Source organism: Thunnus thynnus, chromosome 4, assembly GCF_963924715.1.
Source record: "Thunnus thynnus chromosome 4, fThuThy2.1, whole genome shotgun sequence".
Taxonomy (NCBI): Eukaryota; Metazoa; Chordata; class Actinopteri; order Scombriformes; family Scombridae; genus Thunnus; species Thunnus thynnus.
The window spans coordinates 4129882-4154173 of NC_089520.1; the positions used below are offsets into that span (position 1 = coordinate 4129882).

The 24292-nt window shown below is 38.6% G+C and overlaps 4 protein-coding genes across 4 annotated transcripts; all 4 read left to right on the forward strand.

The window, feature by feature from the left end:
- The first annotated feature begins 1100 nt into the window (after positions 1-1100).
- Positions 1101-5166, forward strand: LOC137180935 (odorant receptor 131-2-like). Its single transcript, XM_067586245.1, has 2 exons — positions 1101-1810; positions 3384-5166. The coding sequence occupies exons 1-2, from the start codon at positions 1631-1633 to the stop codon at positions 4140-4142; spliced, it is 939 nt and encodes a 312-aa protein (XP_067442346.1). The 5' UTR covers positions 1101-1630; the 3' UTR covers positions 4143-5166.
- A 1456-nt stretch (positions 5167-6622) lies between these two features.
- LOC137180934 (odorant receptor 131-2-like) lies at positions 6623-11123 on the forward strand. Its single transcript, XM_067586244.1, has 2 exons — positions 6623-6999; positions 8573-11123. The coding sequence occupies exons 1-2, from the start codon at positions 6820-6822 to the stop codon at positions 9338-9340; spliced, it is 948 nt and encodes a 315-aa protein (XP_067442345.1). The 5' UTR covers positions 6623-6819; the 3' UTR covers positions 9341-11123.
- A 1415-nt stretch (positions 11124-12538) lies between these two features.
- On the forward strand, positions 12539-18576 carry LOC137180925 (odorant receptor 131-2-like). Its single transcript, XM_067586234.1, has 2 exons — positions 12539-13240; positions 14318-18576. The coding sequence occupies exons 1-2, from the start codon at positions 13034-13036 to the stop codon at positions 15083-15085; spliced, it is 975 nt and encodes a 324-aa protein (XP_067442335.1). The 5' UTR covers positions 12539-13033; the 3' UTR covers positions 15086-18576.
- A 92-nt stretch (positions 18577-18668) lies between these two features.
- Positions 18669-23133, forward strand: LOC137182209 (odorant receptor 131-2-like). The gene is made up of 2 exons (XM_067588543.1): positions 18669-20017; positions 21002-23133. Exons 1-2 carry the CDS (start codon positions 19868-19870, stop codon positions 21767-21769), a joined length of 918 nt encoding a protein of 305 aa, XP_067444644.1. The 5' UTR covers positions 18669-19867; the 3' UTR covers positions 21770-23133.
- The last annotated feature ends 1159 nt before the right edge of the window (positions 23134-24292 follow it).

The following is a 24292-nucleotide window of genomic DNA, read 5'->3' on the forward strand; positions in this document are numbered from 1 at the left end:
TCGCAGTCCTGTTGGCGTCCTTCCCCAGCTTTTGCTATTGCTGCTGTTATTGTTGTGATTGTCGTTATTCTGTCCTACCCCCCCCCCCCCCCCCCCCCCTCTTTCTTTCTCTCTCTCAACCCAACTGATCAAAGCAGATGGCCACCCACCAAGAGTCAGGTTCTGCTTGAGGTTTCTTCCCGTTAAAGGGGAGTTTTTCCTTTCTGCTGTCGCCAAGTGCTTGCTCATGGGGGAATTGTTGGGTCTCTGTAAATTAAAGAGTAAGGTCTAGACCTGCTCTATGTTAAAAGTGCCCTGAGATGACTTTTTGTTGTGATTTGGCGCTATATAAATAAAAATTGATTGATTGAGTGATTGATTGATTGTTCCTCTGTACATGGAGTGAAAGAGGGGGAGCTGCTCGCTGCTCACAATCTGGCATTTGCAAAATGTGCTGCCACTCAAAAACTCTGACCTATCAACATCATCATGGTTAACAAGAAGCAAGAATTGCTTTATTTTATTGGTCATGTACTCAGATAATTGAAACAATACTCATTGACTGCTATTAACTGGATGATCCAGCTAAAAAGGAAGCCCTCTGATTGGGTGGCCCACCTAGGCCCACACACAGCTGCACTCCAGAACCAAACCACATATAAAGGTCCTGTATTGTGACACAACTCATACATACACCATCTATAAACATGTTGGAACCAGGTTGGTTGGTTGCATGTTGTCAGTGTCACAATACAAAATGCAGTGAAAACAATGTATAATATATGCTCATGCAGGCCTGTTTGTGTATTTTTCACTTGTGTGTTTTCTCGGTAAATGTTTAATGTGATTCTTTTTCTGTTGCAGGACATTTTAAACTTTGAATTCTTGCTAAACATGATTTGGATGAACCCATAAGAAGATATAAGTTTGGTCAAAAACTTCTAAACAATTTGACAAAACATGACATTAATCTTACAAACATGATTGATGTCAATATACAAATGCTACAAATGCTTCTTTTCAAAAGTAGATATATACTAGAATTTTAAATTATTAAATTAAGCTCTTTGTGATCCTGCATGCTAATTGCTTGATTTTAAATGTATTCATTTCCATTCAACAATTCGTTGATTTTTATCTTTCACGTGTATGTCCTGATCCTGAGCCTGGGGTGAGCACTTCTTTTTTACTGTTGGCCTTTAAAGGAATAAATGTTCACAGTTTTTAACAGAAGTGTCCAACAGTGCCTATAGTTGTTTCAGATGATTGGGTACATTGTAAAAAAAATAACTGAGGGAGGTTTTGAATAAGAATATTTTTTATTATGAATACAGACTTTAGATTATTTTTAAAAAGAACTGTGTAAATTGTTATGATCCATGGATAGTGTATATCTCAGTCTTCAATGTGAAATGAAGCTTTAGTAGAACGTAATAATGATGAACAAGTATATATTTTAACAATTCACTTTTTTATTGTACAATACTTAATTATTTAATTGAAGACATCCAACTTTTCTATTAACATTGTATGATGTGTCATTGTTACAAAACAGGGCATTGTCTCATACTGGAGTCAATAACATAAGACAGGGACTTATTTTATTGACCCCAGTATGAGATAATGCCCTGTATTGTCGATATTTACTATCATGTTTTCTCCTTTGTTAGACCTTCAAGAGATGAATGAGTCATCTCCTAATGTGACTGTGGTTATAGAGTATCGAGACTCCTTCACCAAAGCTGTGACCAAGAATGTTATTGTTGTGGTTCTCGGGATCTCCATCAACTACATCAATGCAAGCCTCATTCAAACCTTTCGCAAAAACCAGGTACAACATTCATTATTGACATGCAACCACTAATGATACATTTACTTAAGAAATATATCAGAAATCAATATATAAATAAGCAGTAGCTCTAGAATCTGTGGCGTCACACATTCAAGGTCTGTCTCTACAACCACAGAGAAATGAAGATAAATTATTGCAGTTATCAGCAGCCCTATGTGTTACTCTTCAGTAACACAGAAACATTACATTTGAGGATGAATTTAAACAAACTGAACAGGAAAATGTTAAGATCAGCCTGCAGTGTACAGAATGTTAAAGCAAATCAGCAACATGGGTGTTGTAACTCTATTGACTAAATACTGATTTAGTATTATATAGTCTACAGTGTTGCATTGATTGATTTATTAATTCTGTTGCATTTACTGTGGTGAGTTATGTTCAACAGAGACAACAACAGCTTTTCAGTATTTAAATTATTTGTGCAATCCTGGATCCATGTTAATGTTAGAGCCTGGATGATAAATTGTATCAGCTGATATTAGCTTATCACATGTACTCTTATGAAACAGTGTCGAAGTGAAGAAGTAGGTTTTTAAATGTCTCCACATATCTTGGTCATTATTATTTAAAATCTGATATTAATATAGGTATATGTCTAAAAAATCTAGTATCTGTCAAGCTGTAGTTATGTTGTGCAATATTGTTAATTGTGCACTATGGTATATTTAATTTAAATAAAAACAATATATAACTTCATATAGTTGACTTTCTGCAAATTTAATTGAAAATCTTATTCATAGATTTAAACAAAATGATGGAAACATGTTTTTTTTTCATTACATTGATGCAAAAAATCCTGACACAGTAGAGACAGTATTAAAATCTCTTCAAATTTTTATTGCCTCTCGATACATATTGTCATTTTGCCCAACCCTCATCTATGTCAAATATGAAACTATCTATACTTGACAATGATTTGACAGCAATTGTAAGAACTGGCACAAAGATGATGTTGATGTAACCAACCAAGTCAATATTTGCTAATGAGAACATGAGCAGGAGTGATTCAAAATATTGCTATTTATATACAGACGGAGACAAACTAAAGGAAAAGCGGGAACAAATGAGTAGAGAAACATAAAGAACGCAGATGCTTCCACACAGTTGCACTGCATGGTACAATTAAGCAATTAACATCCAATCATACTCTGTGGCGTGTAAAAGAAATGCTGAGTAGGACAAGTTGGTTCTGATTTTGTATCAAGATGGCAAAAGGAAAATATCGAGGTGACTGAAGTGACATCTGCATTTAGATCAATGGGAAAGACACCACCAAACATCTGTGGGAGATTTTGGAATGAGGTGTTAGACAGTGCTCTCCACCACCATCATCAAAACACCAAATGAAGGAATATCTTTTGCTAAGGTGCATTGAAGCTGTTCTGGTGACGCGTGGTGGCTCAACACCTTACTAAGAGACTTTATGTTGGTTTTACCTTTAATTTGTCACATGTCTGTATAATGCTGTTCTACAGTAATTATTCTGTGAGGGTCGATTAATGTAGAACAAACATTTACTTCCCTCCCATGTTCTTTTCTTCCCACCCATCAGATCTTCTACATGAATCCTCGGTACATCCTGTTTTTTCACCTGGTGATCAACGACATGATCCAAGTGACACTGACCGTCATCCTGTTTGTCATCAGCTACACCCTCTACAAAATAAATGTCTCCGTCTGCTGCGTCTTCATCCTGCTTGCTCTTTTCACCACTGAAAACACTCCTCTGAACCTGGCCTGCATGGCGATGGAGTGCTACATCGCCATCTGCCTCCCCCTTCACCACGTGCAGATCTGTACTGTCAAGAGAACGTCAATGCTGATTGGTCTAATCTGGATTACAAGCATGTTGTCTGTTCTTCCTGATCTCTTCATAACCTTAGCGACGGAGCAGCTGGACTTCTTTCATTCTCGAGTATTCTGTCTCAGGGAAACTGCCTTTCGAAATCCCCACATTATCAAGAAGAGGGATGTTACCTACATTATGTACCTGGTTATAGTTTGGTTTGTTATCGTTTATACTTACCTCAAGATCCTGTTCACTGCAAGAACAGCCAGCAAAGATGCTAAAAAAGCTAGAAATACTATCCTCCTCCATGGTTTTCAGGTGCTGTTGTGTATGGCAACATATGCAGCACCCATGTTAAAACATGCTCTGCAGCAGTGGTTTCCAAAGAACTATCCAGACTCCCTGTTCGCTTGTTATATTATAGTGCAGATCCTTCCTCGATCCATTAGTCCAATTATCTATGGCATACGAGACAAGACCTTCCGAAAATACCTGAAAAGGTATCTGAAACCAATAGCGTAGGCAGAAATCACAGTGTAGTTGGGCCTAACCTGTCCAAAACCAATCATATTTAATAGGTTCTGATGTTAACCAAAATAGGCCATTACAACTATACTTACCTGAATGCACCACAGTTTAATCATACAAGCTTCATACATCATCAGAGGTAATGTTACAGGCACCAAGACAAACATTAACAGCATCACATAGCCTGGCATGGCGGCCGCATATTCACACACACACACACACACACACACACACACACACATAGCTGATAGACGCAACAGTGCAGCGTATGAATAGACTGACAGTTGAAAAGAGTCTTTCAACAGTACAGCGTGTTGCTGCCGAATTAGCAGCCACGTACGTGTCGTTACTACTTGGTACTTGTTGAGGAGAAACTGGTGCAGGAAGAGGTGTCTGGGTTGAGAATGATGGCTGAACTTGAGCTGAATTCTCTTCCTCCTGCTCCTCACGACATCTTTTTGTGACTGTTTTGTTTCACCATAGTTTTTATCTTAACCTACATTAATAGCAGCTAGCTAGCGGACAACAGGCTTCTGTTCCTGTAAAATCTAGAATAGAATTTAAAATCCTTCTCCTAACTTACAAAGCCCTTAATGGTCAGGCACCATCATATCTTGAAGAGCTCATGGTATCGTATTATCCCACTAAAACGCTGCGCTCCCAGAATGCAGCTTACTGGTGGTTCCTACAGTTTTTAAAAGTAGAATGGGAGGCTCCTCTCTTGTGGAACCATCTTCCAGATTCTGTCCGGGGGCAGACATCCTCTCTATGTTTAAGAGTAGGCTTAAAACTTTCCTTTTTGGTAAAGCTTATAGTTAGGGCCGGCCGGGCTCGCCTTGGATCAGCCTTTAGTTATGCTGCTATAGGCCTAGACTGCTGGGGGACTTCCCATATGCACTGAGCTCCTATCTCCTCCTTCACATTCATGTACCAATAATGCATGTCACTAATTTGGCTTCCTCCTCAGAGTTTTTTGTGCTTTCTCATCTCACAGGAAACCCTGGGTTGCAGGCCGAGCCTTCGCTGTCCTTCACAGTCCTGTTGGCGTCCTTCCCCAGCTTTTGCTATTGCTGCTGTTATTGTTATGCTTGTTGTTATTCTGTCCTACCCCCTCCTCCCCCTCCCCCTCTCCCTCCCCCCTCTTTCTTTCTCTCTTTCAACCCAACTGGTCAAAGCAGATGGCCACCCACCAAGAGTCAGGTTCTGCTTGAGGTTTCTTCCCGTTAAAGGGGAGTTTTTCCTTTCTGCTGTCGCCAAGTGCTTGCTCATGGGGGAATTGTTGGGTCTCTGTAAATTAAAGAGTAAGGTCTAGACCTGCTCTATGTTAAATGTGCCCTGAGATGACTTTTTGTTGTGATTTGGCGCTATATAAATAAAAATTGATTGATTGAGTGATTGATTGATTGTTCCTCTGTACATGGAGTGAAAGAGGGGGAGCTGCTCGCTGCTCACAATCTGGCATTTGCAAAATGTGCTGCCACTCAAAAACTCTGACCTATCAACATCATCATGGTTAACAAGAAGCAAGAATTGCTTTATTTTATTGGTCATGTACTCAGATAATTGAAACAATACTCATTGACTGCTATTAACTGGATGATCCAGCTAAAAAGGAAGCCCTCTGATTGGGTGGCCCACCTAGGCCCACACACAGCTGCACTCCAGAACCAAACCACATATAAAGGTCCTGTATTGTGACACAACTCATACATACACCATTTATAAACATGTTGGAACCAGGTTGGTTGGTTGCATGTTGTCAGTGTCACAATACAAAATGCAGTGAAAACAATGTATAATATATGCTCATGCAGGCCTGTTTGTGTATTTTTCACTTGTGTGTTTTCTCGGTAAATGTTTAATGTGATTCTTTTTCTGTTGCAGGACATTTTAAACTTTGAATTCTTGCTAAACATGATTTGGATGAACCCATAAGAAGATATAAGTTTGGTCAAAAACTTCTAAACAATTCGACAAAACATGACACTAATCTTACAAACATGATTGATGTCAATATACAAATGCTACAAATGCTTCTTTTCAAAAGTAGATATATACTAGAATTTTAAATTATTAAATTAAGCTCTTTGTGATCCTGCATGCTAATTGCTTGATTTTAAATGCATTCACTTCCATTCAACAATTCGTTGATTTTTATCTTTCACGTGTATGTCCTGATCCTGAGCCTGGGGTGAGCACTTCTTTTTTACTGTTGGCCTTTAAAGGAATAAATGTTCACAGTTTTTTACAGAAATGTCCAACAGTGCCTATAGTTGTTTCAGATGATTGGGTACATTGTAAAAAAAATAACTGAGGGAGGTTTTGAATAAGAATATTTTTTATTATGAATACAGACTTTAGATTATTTTTAAAAAGAACTGTGTAAATTGTTATGATCCATGGATAGTGTATATCTCAGTCTTCAATGAGAAATGAAGCTTTAGTAGAACGTAATAATGATGAACAAGTATATATTTTAACAATTCACTTTTTTATTGTACAATACTTAATTATTTAATTGAAGACATCCAACTTTTCTATTAACATTGTATGATGTGTCATTGTTACAAAACAGGGCATTGTCTCATACTGGAGTCAATAACATAAGACAGGGACTTATTTTATTGACCCCAGTATGAGATAATGCCCTGTATTGTCGATATTTACTATCATGTTTTCTCCTTTGTTAGACCTTCAAGAGATGAATGAGTCATCTCCTAATGTGACTGTGGTTATAGAGTATCGAGACTCCTTCACCAAAGCTGTGACCAAGAATGTTATTGTTGTGGTTCTCGGGATCTCCATCAACTACATCAATGCAAGCCTCATTCAAACCTTTCGCAAAAACCAGGTACAACATTCATTATTGACATGCAACCACTAATGATACATTTACTTAAGAAATATATCAGAAATTAATATATAAATAAGCAGTAGCTCTAGAATCTGTGGCGTCACACATTCAAGGTCTGTCTCTACAACCACAGAGAAATGAAGATAAATTATTGCAGTTATCAGCAGCCCTATGTGTTACTCTTCAGTAACACAGAAACATTACATTTGAGGATGAATTTAAACAAACTGAACAGGAAAATGTTAAGATCAGCCTGCAGTGTACAGAATGTTAAAGCAAATCAGCAACATGGGTGTTGTAACTCTATTGACTAAATACTGATTTAGTATTATATAGTCTACAGTGTTGCATTGATTGATTTATTAATTCTGTTGCATTTACTGTGGTGAGTTATGTTCAACAGAGACAACAACAGCTTTTCAGTATTTAAATTATTTGTGCAATCCTGGATCCATGTTAATGTTAGAGCCTGAATGATAAATTGTATCAGCTGATATTAGCTTATCACATGTACTCTTATGAAACAGTGTCGAAGTGAAGAAGTAGGTTTTTAAATGTCTCCACATATCTTGGTCATTATTATTTAAAATCTGATATTAATATAGGTATATGTCTAAAAAATCTAGTATCTGTCAAGCTGTAGTTATGTTGTGCAATATTGTTAATTGTGCACTATGGTATATTTAATTTAAATAAAAACAATATATAACTTCATATAGTTGACTTTCTGCAAATTTAATTGAAAATCTTATTCATAGATTTAAACAAAATGATGGAAACATGTTTTTTTTTCATTACATTGATGCAAAAAATCCTGACACAGTAGAGACAGTATTAAAATCTCTTCAAATTTTTATTGCCTCTCGATACATATTGTCATTTTGCCCAACCCTCATCTATGTCAAATATGAAACTATCTATACTTGACAATGATTTGACAGCAATTGTAAGAACTGGCACAAAGATGATGTTGATGTAACCAACCAAGTCAATATTTGCTAATGAGAACATGAGCAGGAGTGATTCAAAATATTGCTATTTATATACAGACGGAGAAAAACTAAAGGAAAAGCGGGAACAAATGAGTAGAGAAACATAAAGAACGCAGATGCTTCCACACAGTTGCACTGCATGGTACAATTAAGCAATTAACATCCAATCATACTCTGTGGCGTGTAAAAGAAATGCTGAGTAGGACAAGTTGGTTCTGATTTTGTATCAAGATGGCAAAAGGAAAATATCAAGGTGACTGAAGTGACATCTGCATTTAGATCAATGGGAAAGACACCACCAAACATCTGTGGGAGATTTTGGAATGAGGTGTTAGACAGTGCTCTCCACCACCATCATCAAAACACCAAATGAAGGAATATCTTTTGCTAAGGTGCATTGAAGCTGTTCTAGTGGCGCGTGGTGGCTTAACACCTTACTAAGAGACTTTATGTTGGTTTTACCTTTAATTTGTCACATGTCTGTATAATGCTGTTCTACAGTAATTATTCTGTGAGGGTCGATTAATGTAGAACAAACATTTACTTCCCTCCCATGTTCTTTTCTTCCCACCCATCAGATCTTCTACATGAATCCTCGGTACATCCTGTTTTTTCACCTGGTGATCAACGACATGATCCAAGTGACACTGACCGTCATCCTGTTCATCATCAGCTACACCCTCTACAAAATAAATGTCTCCGTCTGCTGCGTCTTCATCCTGCTTGCTCTTTTCACCACTGAAAACACTCCTCTGAACTTGGCCTGCATGGCGGTGGAGTGCTACATCGCCATCTGCCTCCCCCTTCACCATGTGCAGATCTGTACTGTCAAGAGAACGTCAATGCTGATTGGTCTAATCTGGATTACAAGCATGTTGTCTGTTCTTCCTGATCTCTTCATAACCTTAGCGACGGAGCAGCTGGACTTCTTTCATTCTCGAGTATTCTGTCTCAGGGAAACTGCCTTTCGAAATCCCCACATTATCAAGAAGAGGGATGTTACCTACATTATGTACCTGGTTATAGTTTGGTTTGTTATCTTTTATACTTACTTCAAGATCCTGTTCACTGCAAGAACAGCCAGCAAAGATGCTAAAAAAGCTAGAAATACTATCCTCCTCCATGGTTTTCAGGTGCTGTTGTGTATGGCAACATATGCAGAACCCATGTTAAAACATGCTCTGCAGCAGTGGTTTCCAAAGAACTATCCAGACTCCCTGTTCGCGTGTTATATTATAGTGCAGATCCTTCCTCGATCCATTAGTCCAATTATCTATGGCATACGAGACAAGACCTTCAGAAAATACCTGAAAAGGTATCTGTTGTGTAAAACTGGCCCACAATAAGCATTAATTCGCCGACTATAACAAGGAAACTTCCAAAAGCTTTACATGGAGATAGGTCCTAATACTTACTCTTTGATTTCCTTGTCTTTACTCTGTTGAACAATGGGCCTTTCTCAACACCCACTTCGAATGTTATCATTTGATTGAATGGGCATTATCAGTGGTTATCACTCATAGATATGGGTTAGAAGGGGCCTGCTACACCTGCTAGTAGGTTCAGAAGGCATCTATTCATACGGTTGATCAATGGTCATCTATTGAAAAGCTGGATCACTGCAGGGACAACCCTTACGTAGATCTGCATCCACGTCACGCCATTCCTTTTATTATCAGTGAAAAGTGCAATACTTTAAGATAGTTTTGGCATTAAAATGTGTTTTGATAACATTTCTAGTGAGAAATGTGCAAAGTGTTTTCATAATCTTCATTCAGTGAATGTATATGATGTTTAGTTTGTTAGTTATTATGAAGATTTTTTCAGTTCTCGCCAAGTTGCTATGGTGGTTGCTATGGACGCAACCAAGAATCACCGCAGTTCATGAAATAGTCACGAAATTTAATCTATAGATTTGTGTACATTGACACGAATTTTTTCGTGACACTCAGAACGACTTTCAAACTAATGTATTTCAATTGGAATATCTTTCCTGCCTGCACCATGTTTTTTTCTGTCAGTCAGGACTCAGCAGCAAAGATGCTGGATTGTTTTTTCTCATTTGTTATTCATTTTTTTAACTATAACCGTTACATTACTTAACATTTAATCACAAGCTTTTATCTTTCTTTTTATTTCTTCAAATTGTGAAGAAATACAAAATGGTAGAGTGTTTCCTGTCAGAGCGCTTTTTTTCAATGACTCTAGCTCATATGAAGGACAGTCAACAAGCAACAGCAAACTGCTTCCGAACCTTTTAAACCAAAACAACCCAGTCGCTAGAATAAAATGTTGGCACACACACACACACACACACACACACACACACACACACACACACACAACGTTACATGATGTGGCTCAAGCTTTGGCAGTTGGTGCATCTGACTCTTGTTTTGGCTAAAATATCTGAAGTACACTAACATCTTTACTTTTTCTTAACATAGGCCCTGTTTACACCTGGCATTAACATCCGTCTCGGGTGATCCAATCACAAGTGGACAGCTCTAAGTACAGGTGTGAACGCACCCAAGATGCATTGAGGATGCATTGAGATCCAATCACATTCAGAGGTGGTCTGGGCTCTGTGCACACAGCTGCATGAGAGTTACATTTGGTAAGTTCAACTGACAAGTTCAACAGAATGGGAGGACGCACTGAGATCACTTGCAATTGAAACAGCAGCATTCTTGCCGTCACCCCTCAGTCAGCTTGGCTCTGGAGATTACACTTAAATACGACTGTACCTTACTGTACTGTGATATAATCATTCCAAATCAAAGGTCCACTAAAACACTTTTCTGAAGAAAAAATAATCTAATTGACCGTGATATGTAGTCAAATTATGTTACCCAATCTGCAATGTTTATTAAAAATCCAATCTGTTATATTAGAAAAATAAAATGAAATGTAATATAGACTACACTGCCTCTATGCTTTTTAATTTATTTATATAATTTATTTTGGATTTTTATTGAAATGTGGTGATATATGTACATATAAGTCCATAGAGGCAGTGATTAACTTTACCCTCAGTCATACTAATGTGGCAGCTACAATTAAAAAATGTCATCATTAAGACCAAAATGTATCTTCCAAAAAGAATTATATCATATATCAAAACTGAGGCATCAAATTATCTGGATCAACATACTACATTTTGGAAATCTAAATTGTTATATTATTGCCTGAATAAATATCAAAACTTAATAAAGTAGCATAATAGCAACCCTAGGACAAAAATTATAACAGCTTTTAGCTAGGCTCAAAATCCACACCAATTCACACCACTGGTTGGTGTGAATTTCATTCTGGCATACTTCACCACCCAAAGTTTACACAAGTCAGCTCCCAAAGTATCCTCGAGAAACAACACACTTCACCACAGAGCTATGAAAGTACTTCATTTGTAAATGTTCTTGTTGTGTGTTGAAATATTACTTAAATTGTTGGCTAATTTGGTATTTATGAATGAATGAATTCAAGTTCTTATGTTGCCCTTTACAACTCAATTATAAAACTATGTCCCCTTTGTTTGGACACACACACACACACACACAAACACACACATATACTACTGACGTGTGAACATGCCACATATAAAGTCAGATATTTCCTGGGGCCATATTGTTGGTGTCCTGCTGATCTAAACAAAGGTAAGTACCGCCTGCTGGACAGTACATAATAGCTTTGAATTGTGTTCTGACTCCACTTATATTTTGTCACTGGAGTAAATCTGTCATGAAATAAGAAATTTGTTTCAAATTGAAACATGAATGTTTTGAAAGATGTGACACAGGTTAATCCAACAAAAGTGACTGATAAAAACGGGTGGTTTTTAAAGAGCTACTGTATACTTCATTTTGCAATTCTTAGCCTTATCTTGACAGTTTTATAAAGGTCTGGAAAGGATACAGACTGTGAAACTACACTGAAGATTATCACATGAGGGCACCCTTTGTTGTTCCTTCATTATTACACTTTAATCGTTTAATTTTAAATGCATTCAGTTCAATAACAAGAGTAATATATTGAGTTTTACTTTTGAAGTTGATGCTCTCATCTTCTGGTTGAGATGAGTACTTCTTTATCCTGTTGTTGTTACTGAGTGGCTTTATGCAGGATTATCCCTAAAACATTTAAGTCACTTTTAGACAAACTAGGGAGGATCAACCTCTATGTAAGCCGATTCTCTAAGCTTCTGATATTAGATTATGAAGCACTCATGCAAAATTACCAATCAGTTTAAATAGCAAAATCTAAAATGTTATTATGTTTCTGATTTATTTAACGGCTGGCCCTAACTATTCAAATATGTTTCTGTTTCATTAGTGTTCATATGTAACATAATTATTATTTTTAAAGTTGCTTAACCTGCTCAATGTGATATTTATAATTTGTGATCATTTATTACAATACATATTGATTGTGAGATTGTCCTCTCATTCTCTCTCTCATGCACCATTGTGAGTGAATTGCACTTTACTTTAAATTTGACAATATATCTAAAATTGGATCAAAAGATTGGAGTAATTTGCCTAACTCACTCTGATCGATTACTTCTTTCCATGACCTCAAGACTTCTTTGCTTGTTTACCTTAAATTTACTCCTTCTTGTTTTTGATTGTATGTACCCTTATCTTAGTTTATAAGTAGACTCTGTACTTTGACATAATATTATTTGATCTATTCATTTATTTTATTTCTTGTTCATTCTTTGTACAGATGACTCGTGTAACAGATGTAGCAGGTGGGGTTTGGGATGGTGGGAGAGCCCTTATGTGTATGTCCATATTGATTTTACTGTGTTGATTGTTTTTGTGCTATTGTATTGTTTAATTTATTATCGTTATTATTGTTAATGTAGTTTGTTTTGTTTAAATGTTGTCATTTTTATGTTTTGTGCCTGAGGACCCCTTCAAAAAGAAGATGGTGCATCTCAAGGGGTTCATCCTCTAATTAAATTCTGAAATAAATAAATATTCAGGCCGATAAGGTTATTTATTGGAGTATATACTGTATTTGCTGTAAATATTTACATGAAACTGAATAATATCCATTTTTTCTTTCTTTTTTTAAACTTTAGCTTTCAAGAGATGAACGTGTCAGCTGCCAATGTGTCAGTTGTTTTACAGTATCGAGACTCCTTCACTAAAGCTGTGACCAAGAATGTAATTGTTGTGGTTCTCGGGATCTCCATCAACTACATCAATGCCAGCCTCATTCACACCTTTTGCAAAAACCAGGTACAACATTCATTATTGACATGCAACCACTAATGATACATTTACTTAAGAAATATATCAGAAATCAATACAGTAATCAAACAGGAGGTCAGGTATTCCTTTAATGACGTGTAAACACTAAAAATGAATTTACATTGATGACATGTAACCACTAATAATGATTTTACCAAAGAAATTATCAGATGATTGTGGAATTGTGTTCTTTTAAGTCACCCACTGGCTTACAAAGGGGGGTTCTTAAAACGGGAGTTTGGGTTAGCTTTGAGTTTAGATTTTGGGGTTTTGTTTGGGTTTAGTTCGTTCTAGAATCCTAATGTGAACATAAATGAATGAATGAACTTTCACCTTTTTCATTAAGCATGACATCATGACTTCTTGTTGGGGAGCTGGAGAGTAGATTTTTTTGTTTAGTCTAGCCGATCGGGAGCAAGTGACGCACCCATCCTGCAGATGTCATTTTCCATGGGAAAGAAGCAAGGGGAAGAGATTGTTAGGAGAAGTCAACTTAACACTTTTCATAACAATGGAAAACATTTTAAGAATTTTAGAATTCTGCAAGTCGGGTAACCATACAGCTGCATCAATCTCATCCATGCTTATGACATTATTGTGGCAAGTGAGGTCAGTAACAGGTAGCAGGAAGATGAGGTCTCCATTCTTAATCCCACCTACAAAGTTCTGATTGGTTGACTGTGTATCAATCCAGCAAAAACAGCCATCAATAAGCACAACACCAGATCTGTATGAGCCACTGCATAAATCAGAGATGTGGGCGGTGACTCAGAGGCCTGATACCAGGCTAGGAGCTTAGCTGAAGGAAAAAAGTTTGCTGCACCATTAATAAGTATTTACATGAAAATCTCATTGAAATTAAAGTAAGATATTCAGCAGATAGCTAAGGGAGGTAGCTGACGAATGAAAATGACAACTAGCAGATACTGAGAGGTCTCTCATTTAACTCTTGAGTATATGAAATCCCTTTTTCAAGCTCAAAACTCTATCCTCAGACTCCCAGAATTTGCAAATGTTTTCAAAGCTTTTCTCCCTTTGCCTTTACTTTTCTTTCCCAACATCTAGATCTTCTACATGAATCCCCGGTATATCCTTTTTATTCACCTGGTGGTCAACGACATGATCGTAGTGACCTTGACCGTTATCCTGTTCATCATCAGCTACACCCTCTACAAAATAAATGTCTCCGTCTGCTGCATCTACGTCCTGTTTCTTATTTTCACCACTGAAAACACTCCTCTGAACCTGGCCTGCATGGCAGTGGAGTGCTATATCGCCATCTGTCTTCCTCTTCGCCACACACAAATCTGTACCGTCAAGAGAACGTTAATGCTGATTGGTTTAATCTGGACGACAAGCATTATCTCTGGTATTCCTGATCTCTTCATCACCTTAGCCACAGAGCCGCTGGACTTCTTTCATTCTCGAGTCTTCTGCCTCAGAAAAAATGCCTTTCCACATCCTCTCCTTGTTAAGAAGAGGGACATCACATATATAACATTTCTAGTTATAGTCTGGATCACCATCTTTTACACTTACTTTAAGATCCTGTTCACTGCAAAGACAGCTAACAAAGATGCAAAGAAAGCCAGGAACACTATCCTCCTCCATGGGTTTCAGCTCCTGCTGTGTATGTCTTCATATGCAACAGCTCTGTTGAAAGATGCTCTGCAGCGATGGTTCCCTAAGAATTATGCAGACTCCCTCTTTGCTATCTACATTATAGTACAGATCCTGCCACGATTCATTAGTCCAATCATATATGGCATACGAGACAATACTTTCAGGAAGTACCTGAGAAGGCATCTATTGTGTAAAGTCAGCAAACCATAAGCAACCATTCATAGACTATAAATGAGTCTCTCAAGGTAAACCTTTAGTTATCTACAAGATTTCCTTAGCACACTCCTCAGTCCATACAACTTAGCCTGTGCACTTCTTTCCATCACACTCTTGAGTGTGAGAGTCTAAAGTTCAGCCAGACACACAGCTGTTATACATTTTTGTAAATCCAGCCATCCATCCGCTTATCTGGGACTGGGTTGCAGTGGCATCAGACTGGGCAAAGAAACCCAGACATCCTTCCTCCTGGGGTATCCCACAGTATGCCCAGGCCAGAAGAGATATGTAATTCCTCCAGGGTTCTTCCCTGGGGTCTCTACCAGTCAGACATTCCTGGAACACCTCCAGAGGAAGGAGTCCAGGAGCCATTCCAACCAGGTGCCCAAACCACCTCGGCTGGCTCCTTTTGATGTGAAGGAGCAGTGGCTCTACTCCAAGCTTCTCACCCCATCTCTAAGGCAGACACCCTCCAAAGGAAACTCATTTCAGCCACTTATGTCTGTGTGATCTCATTCTTTCAGTCACTACCCAAAGCTTGTGACCAAAGGTAAGGGTTGGGACATAGACCGACTGGTAAATTGAGAGTTTTGCCTTCTGGCTCAGCTCTTTCTTCACCACAATGGTCAGGTACAATTCCTCCATTACTGCTGATGTTGCACCAATCCACCTGTCAACCTCGCACTCCATCTTACCCTCACTTGTGAACAAGACCCTGAGATAAATGAACTCCTTCACTTGGGGCCAACTCACTCCCAACCCAGAGGGAGCAGCATTTGGAGGTGCTGACTCTCATCCCGACCACTTCACATTTGGCTGCAAACCATCCCAGTGCCTGTTGGAGGTCATGGTGTGTTAAAGCCAACAGAATCACATCATCTGCAAAAAGCAGAGATGCAATCCTGAGGTCCCCAAACAGGACACTCAACTTGCCCCTGCTGTGCCTCAAGATTGTGTCCATGAAAATCACAAACGGAATTGGTGACAAGGGACAACACTGGCAGAGTACAAAACCCACTGAAAATGAGTCTTACTTACTGCAGAGAATGCAGACATAGCTCTCACTGCAGTTATATAAGGACCAAATGGCTTGCAGCAATAGCCCTGATACCCCATACTCCCATAGCACCACCCACAAGGTGCCCCGAGGGACACGGTCATAAGCCTTCTCCAAGTCCACAAAGCACAAGTAGACTGGATATGCAAACTCCAAAGACCCCTCAACTATCCTTGCAAGGGTGATGAATTGGTCCACTGTTCCACAGCCCGGACGGAACCCACATTGTTCCTCCTGAATCTAAGGTTTGACACTAAAAGCATTATGAGGCGCGTTGAACTGACTTGACGCCCCAACTCCGACCTTGTTTCGATTTTGGCATTCACCTGGCATTAACATCCGTCTCAGGTGATTCAATCACAAGTGGACAGCTCTAAGTACAGTTGTGAACGCACCACAGACGCATTGAGGATGCATTGAGATCCAATCACTCAGACCACATTCAGAGGTGGTCTGGGCTGCATGTGGCCACATTCATTTAGCAGTGTAAATGCAGTGTGTCCTGGGCCACATTGAAGGACCACCTACTCAACTGATGTTCTCTATTTTCCGGCAGACTAGGCACGGGAAGGGCATTGCTGCCTCCTGGTCCAAAGCTGTGTTCAACTCTTTTGATAACATGATAAAGAAATGCATTATTTTGTTTTCCGTCTTTCATGTGAATTAAAAGAATGTAATCCACCTCCCGTTATTTCCTGTTTTCTCCTTTCCCCAAACCTGTTTTCCTCATCAAATCGACAGTCAGAATAGAAATAAAAAAGAAACAGGAAATAACTTGTTTCTCGCTTGTCTGTCTAAAAACACATTTCAGAAGCTGAACATTGCTGAATAGTTTCCTCTGTGCTGCTCGACATTATGAGCTCAGGATTTATCAGGAGGACGGCTGCTTTATTCCAAACAGTATGAACCTGGACTGTGTGTAACAGCTGACCTATTGCATGTGTAGGAGAACACAGAACATTAATTAACATTGGATCCTGACCGATCCTGTCGGAGATTTAAATAATCAACAACGTAACGCTGCTGTGCCTCATGCGTAAATGCACACAGCTGCATGAGAGTTACATTTGGCAAAGTCAACTGACAAGTTCAACAGAATGGGAGGACGCAGTGAGATCATTTGCAATTGAAACAGCAGCATTCTTGCCGTCACCCCTCAGTCAGCTTGGCTCTGGAGATTACACTTAAATACAACTGTACCTTACTGTACTGTGATATAATCATTTAAACTCAAAGGTCCACTAAAACACTTTTTCTGAGGAAAGGATAATCAAATTGACAGTGAGATGTAGTCAAATCATGTTACCTAATCTATGATGTTTATAAAAGATCCAAACTGCGATATTAGAAAAATAAAATGAAATGTCATATAGACCACACAGACTCTATGTTTATTTATTTATAAATTTATTTTGGATTTGTATTGAAATGTGGTGATATATGTACATATAAGTCCATAGAGGCAGTGATTAACTTTACCCTCAATCAAACTAATGTGGCAGCTACAATTAAAAAATGTTATCATTGAGACCAAAATGTATCTTCCAAAAGAAATCATATCATATATCAAAACTGAGGCATCAGACCCAACGTTAAATTTACCAAAGGTCAGCAGAGATCAGACTGTTCTCACTAGGATGACAACAGATATTGACCAGCTGGTTATCTCCAAAAATGTCACAGTAAATTTTCAAATTATCTGGATCAACATACCACATTTTGGAAATCTAAATTGTTATATTCTTGCCTGAATAAATATCAAAATTTAATAAAGTGACATAATAGCAACCCTAGGACAAAAATTATAACAGCTTTTAGCTTGGCTCAAAATCCACGCCATCGCTGCTGGTTGGTGTGAATTTCATTCTGGGATACTTCACCACCTAAAGTTCAAACAAGTCAGCTCCCAAAGTATCCTCGATAAAAAACACACTTTACCACAGAGATATGAAAGTACTTCATTTGTAAATGTTCTTGTTGTGTGTTGACATATTACTTAAATTGTTGGTTAAATTGGTATTTCTGAATTAATGAATTCAAGTTTTCATGTTGCCCCTTACAACTCAATTATAAAACTTTGTCCCCTATGTTTGGACACACACTCACACCCACCCACACACACACACACACACACACAAACACAAACACACACACACACACAAACACACACACACACACACACACACACACACACACATATACTACTGACATGAATATGCCAAATATAAAGTCAGATATTTCCTGGAGCCATATTGTTGGTGTCCTGCTGATCTAAACGAAGGTAAGTACCGCCTGCTGGACAGTACACAATAGCTTTGAATTGTGTTCTGATTCCACTTATATTTTGTCACTGGAGTAAATCTGTCATGAAATAAGAAATGTGTTCAAACTGAAACATGAATGATTTGAAAGATGTGACACAGGTTAATCCAACAAAAGTGACTGATAAAAACGGGTGGTTTTTAAAGAGCTACTGTATACTTCATTTTGCAATTCTTTGCCTTATCTTATATTGAGTTTTACTTTTGAAGTTGATGCTCTCATCTTCTGGTTGAGATGAGTACTTCTTTATCCTGTTGTTGTTACTGAGTGGCTTTATGCAGGATTATCCCTAAAACATTTAAGTCACCTTTAGACAAACTAGGGGGGATCAACCTCTATGTAAGCCGATTCTCTAAGCTTCTGATATTAGATTATGAAGCACTCATGCAAAATTACCAATCAGTTTAAATAGCAAAATCTAAAATGTTATTATGTTTCTGATTTATTTAACGGCTGGCCCTAACTATTCAAATATGTTTCTGTTTCATTAGTGTTCATATGTAACATAATTATTATTTTTAAAGTTGCTTAACCTGCTCAATGTGATATTTATAATTTGTGATCATTTATTACAATACATATTGATTGTGAGATTGTCCTCTCATTCTCTCTCTCATGCACCATTGTGAGTGAATTGCACTTTACTTTAAATTTGACAATATATCTAAAAAGTGCCAGAAAATGTCTACCTTCTTTTGGTCAAAGTGTTTCTGATGTTTGGAAAATTATCCATGAATGGGTGTGTAAGAGGGGGGTCCTCTTAATATCACTGTTAACTTATATAAAGCTATATTATTAGCATATTAAGTTTAAAGCACCATCAGATTGGAGTAATTTGCCTAACTCACTCTGATCGATTACTTCTCTCCATGACCTCAAGACTTCTTTGCTTGTTTACCTTAAATTTACTCCTTCTTGTTTTTGATTGTATGTACCCTTATCTTAGTTTATAAGTAGACTCTGTACTTTGACATAATATTATTTGATCTATTCATTTATTTTATTTCTTGTTCATTCTTTGTACAGATGACTCGTGTAACAGATGTAGCAGGTGGGGTTTGGGATGGAGGGAGAGCCCTTATGTGTATGTCCATGTTGATTTTACTGTGTTGATTGTTTTTGTGCTATAGTATTGTTTAATTTATTATCGTTATTATTGTTAATGTAGTTTGTTTTGTTTAAATGTTGTCATTTTTATGTTTTGTGCCTGAGGACCCCTTCAAAAACAAGATGGTGCATCTCAAGGGGTTCATCCTCTAATTAAATTCTGAAATAAATAAATATTCAGGCCGATAAGGTTATTTATTGGAGTATATACTGAATTTGCTGTAAATATTTACATGACACTGAATAATATCCATTTTTTCTTTCTTTTTTAAAACTTTAGCTTTCAAGAGATGAACGTGTCAGCTGCCAATGTGTCAGTTGTTTTACAGTATCGAGATTCCTTCACTAAAGCTGTGACCAAGAATGTAATTGTTGTGGTTCTCGGGATCTCCATCAACTGCATCAATGCCAGCCTCATTCACACCTTTCACAAACACGAGGTCAGGTATTCCTTTAGTGACGTGTAAACACTAAAAATGAATTTACATTAATGACATGTAACCACTAATAATGATTCTACCAAAGAAATTATCAGATGATTGTGGAATTGTGCTCTTTTATGTCACCCACTGGCTTACGAAGGGAGGTTCTTAAATCAGGAGTTTGGGTTAGCTTTGAGTTTAGATTTTGGGGTTTTGTTTGGGTTTAGTTCGTTCTAAAATCCTAATGTGAACATAAATGAATGAATGAACTTTCACCTTTTTTATTAAGCATGACATCATGACTTCTCGTTGGGGAGCTGGGGAGTAGATTTTTTTGTTTAGTCTAGCCGATCGGGAGCAAGTGACGCACCCATCCTGCAGATGTCATTTTCCATGGGAAAGAAGCAGGGGGAAGAGATTGTTAGGAGAAGTCAACTTAACACTTTTCATAACAATGGAAAACATTTTAAGAATTTTAGAATTCTGCAAGTCGAGTAACCATACAGCTGCATCAATCTCATCCATGCTTGTGACACTTTTGTGGCCAGTGAGGTCAGTAACAGGTAGCAGGAAGATGAGGTCTCCATTCTTAATCCCACCTACAAAGTTCTGATTGGTTGACTGTTTATCGATCCAGCAAAAACAGCCATCAATAAGCACCACACCAGATATGTATGAGCCACTGCATAAATCAGAGATGTGGGCGGTGACTCAGAGGCCTGGTACCAGGCTAGGAGCTTAGCTAAAGGAAAAAAGTTTGCTGCACCATTAATAAGTATTTACATGAAAATCTCATTGAAATGAAAGTAAGATATTAAGCAGATAGCTAAGGAGGGTAGCTGACGAGTGAAAATGACAACTAGCAGATACTGAGAGGTCTCTCATTTAACTCTTGAGCATATGAAATCCCTTTTTCAAGCTCAAAATCCTGAGACTCCCAGAATTGCAAATGTTTTCAAAGCTTTTCTCCCTTTGCCTTTACTTTTCCTTCCCACCATCTAGATCTTCTACATGAATCCCCGGTATATCCTTTTTATTCACCTGGTGGTCAACGACATGATTGTAGTGACCTTGACTGTCTTCCTGTTCATCATCAGCTACACCCTCTACAAAATAAATGTCTCCATCTGCTGCATCTCCGTCCTGTTTGTTATTTTCACCACTGAAAACACTCCTCTGAACCTGGCCTGCATGTCAGTGGAGTGCTATATCGCCATCTGTCTTCCTCTTCGCCACACACAAATCTGTACCGTCAAGAGAACGTTAATGCTGATTGGTTTAATCTGGACGACAAGCATTATCTCTGGTATTCCCGATCTCTTCATCACCTTAGCCACAGAGCCGCTGGACTTCTTTCATTCCCGAGTCTTCTGCCTCAGAGAAACTGCCTTTCCACATCCTCTCCTTGTTAAGAAGAGGGATATCACATATTTAATGTTTCTAGTTATAGTCTGGATCACCATCTTTTACACTTACTTCAAGATCCTGTTCACTGCAAAAACAGCAAACAAAGATGCAAAGAAAGCCAGGGACACTATCCTCCTCCATGGGTTTCAGCTCCTGCTGTGTATGTCTTCATATGCAACACCTCTGTTGAAAGATGCTCTTCAGCGATGGTTCCCTAAGAATTATGCAGACTCCCTCTTTGCTATCTACATTATAGTACAGATCCTGCCACGATCCATTAGTCCAATCATATATGGCATACGAGACAATACTTTCAGGAAGTACCTGAGAAGGCATCTATTGTGTAAAGTCAGCAAACCATAAGCAACCATTCATAGAGTATAAATGAGTCTCTCAAGGTAAACCTTTAGTTATCTACAAGATTTCCTTAGCACACTCCTCAGTCCATACAACTTAGCCTGTGCACTTCTTTCCATCACACTCTTGAGTGTGAGAGTCTAAAGTTCAGCCAGACACACAGCTGTTATACATTTTTGTAAATCCATCCATCCATCCGCTCTGGGACCGGGTTCCAGTGGCATCAGACTGAACAAAGAAACCCAGACATCCTTCCTCCTGGGGGATCCCACAGTATGCCCAGGCCAGAAGAGATATGTAATTCCTCCAGGGTTCTTCCCTGGGGTCTCTACCAGTCAGACATTCCTGGAACACCTCCAGAGGAAGGAGTCCAGGAACCATTCCAACCAGGTGCCCAAACCACCTCAGCTGGCTCCTTTTGATGTGAAGGAGCAGTGGCTCTACTCCAAGCTTCTCACCCCATCTCTAAGGCAGACACCCTCCAAAGGAAACTCATTTTGGCCACTTATGTCTGTGATCTCATTCTTTCAGTCACTACCCAAAGCTTGTGACCAAAGGTAAGGGTTGGGACATAGACCGACTGTTAAATTGAGAGCTTTGCCTTCTGGCTCAGCTCTTTCTTCACCACAATGGTCCAGTATAATGCCTCCATTACTGCTGATGCTGCACCAATCCGCCTGTCAACCTCGCACTCCATCTTACCCTCACTTGTGAACAAGACCCTGAGATAAATGAACTCCTTCACTTGGGGCCAACTCACTCCCAACCCAGAGGGAGCAGCATTTGGAGGTGCTGACTCTCATCCCGACCACTTCACATTTGGCTGCAAACCATCCCAGTGCCTGTTGGAGGTCATGGTGTGTTAAAGCCAACAGAATCACATCATCTGCAAAAAGCAGAGATGCAATCCTGAGGTCCCCAAACAGGACACTCAACTTGCCCCTGCTGTGCCTCAAGATTGTGTCCATGAAAATCACAAACGGAATTGGTGACAAGGGACAACACTGGTGGAGTTCAACACCCACTGAGAATGAGTCTTACTTACTGCAGAGAATGCAGACATAGCTCTCACTGCAGTTATATAAGGACCAAATGGCTTGCAGCAATAGCCCTGATACCCCATACTCCCATAGCACCACCCACAAGGTGCCCCGAGGGACGCGGTCATAAGCCTTCACCAAGTCCACAAAGCACAAGTAGACTGGATATGCAAACTCCAAAGACCCCTCAACTATCCTTGCAAGAGTGATGACTTGGTCCACTGTTCCACAGCCCGGACGGAATCCACATTGTTCCTCCTGAATCTAAGGTTTGACACTAAAAGCATTATGAGGCGCGTTGAACTGACTGGACGCCCCAACTCCGACCTTGTTTCGATTTTGACATTCACCTGGCATTAACATCCGTCTCAGGTGATTCAATCACAAGTGGACAGCTCTAAGTACAGGTGTGAACGCACCAAAGGCACAATGAGTATGCATTAAGATCCAATCACTAAGACGTAGACATTCAGAGGTGGTCTGGGCTGCATGTGGCCACATTCATTTAGCAGTGTAAATGCAGTGTGTCCTGGGCCACATTGAAGGACCACCTACTCAACTGATGTTCTCTATTTTCCGGCAGACTAGGCACGGGAAGGGCATTGCTGCCTCCTGGTCCAAAGCTGTGTTCAACTCTTTTGATAACATGATAAAGAAATGCATTATTTTGTTTTTCGATCTTTCATGTGAATTAAAAGAATGTAATCCACCTCCCGTTATTTCCTGTTTTCCTCTTCCCCCAAACCTGTTTTCCTCATCAAATCGACAGTCAGAATAGAAATAAAAAAGAAACAGAAAATAACTTGTTTCTTGCTTGTCTGTCTAAAAACATATTTCAGAAGCTGAACATTGCTGAATAGTTTCCTCTGTGCTGCTCGACATTATGAGCTCAGGATTTATCAGGAGGACGACTGCTTTATTCCAAACAGTATGAACCTGGACTGTGTGTAACAGCTGACCTATTGCATGTGTAGGAGAACACAGAACATTAATTAACATTAGATCCTGACTGATCCTGTTGGAGATTTAAATAGTCAACGTTACGCTGCTGTGCCTCATGCGTAAATGCACACAGCTGCATGAGAGTTACATTTGGCAAAGTCAACTGACAAGTTCAACAGAATGGGAGGACGTAGTAAGATCATTTGCAATTGAAACAGCAGCATTCTTGCTGTCATCCCTCAGTCAGCTTGGCTCTGGAGATTACACTTAAATACAACTGTACCTTACTGTACTGTGATATCATTTAAACTCAAAGGTCCACTAAAACACTTTTTCTGAAGAAAAAATAATCTAATTGACAGTGAGATGTAGTCAAATCATGTTACTTAATCTATGATGTTTATTAAAGATCCAATGTTATATTACAAAAATAAAATGAAATGTAATATATGCCACAATGACTCTAAGTTTATTTATTTATTTATTTCATTTTTTTTAATTTTATTTGTTTGTATAATTTATTTTTCATTTTTATTGAAATGTGGTG

Excerpts from the sequence above, each read along its gene's own strand:
- LOC137180925 (XM_067586234.1), top strand. The coding sequence starts at position 13,034 with ATGAAACTGAATAATATCCATTTTTTCTTTCTTTTTTTAAACTTTAGC. Across the intron at positions 13,241-14,317 it reads ACACCTTTTGCAAAAACCAG|ATCTTCTACATGAATCCCCG; the intron begins GTACAACATTCA and ends CCCAACATCTAG.
- LOC137182209 (XM_067588543.1), top strand. The coding sequence starts at position 19,868 with ATGAACGTGTCAGCTGCCAATGTGTCAGTTGTTTTACAGTATCGAGAT. Across the intron at positions 20,018-21,001 it reads ACACCTTTCACAAACACGAG|ATCTTCTACATGAATCCCCG; the intron begins GTCAGGTATTCC and ends CCCACCATCTAG.
- LOC137180935 (XM_067586245.1), top strand. The coding sequence starts at position 1,631 with ATGTTTTCTCCTTTGTTAGACCTTCAAGAGATGAATGAGTCATCTCCT. Across the intron at positions 1,811-3,383 it reads AAACCTTTCGCAAAAACCAG|ATCTTCTACATGAATCCTCG; the intron begins GTACAACATTCA and ends CCCACCCATCAG.
- LOC137180934 (XM_067586244.1), top strand. The coding sequence starts at position 6,820 with ATGTTTTCTCCTTTGTTAGACCTTCAAGAGATGAATGAGTCATCTCCT. Across the intron at positions 7,000-8,572 it reads AAACCTTTCGCAAAAACCAG|ATCTTCTACATGAATCCTCG; the intron begins GTACAACATTCA and ends CCCACCCATCAG.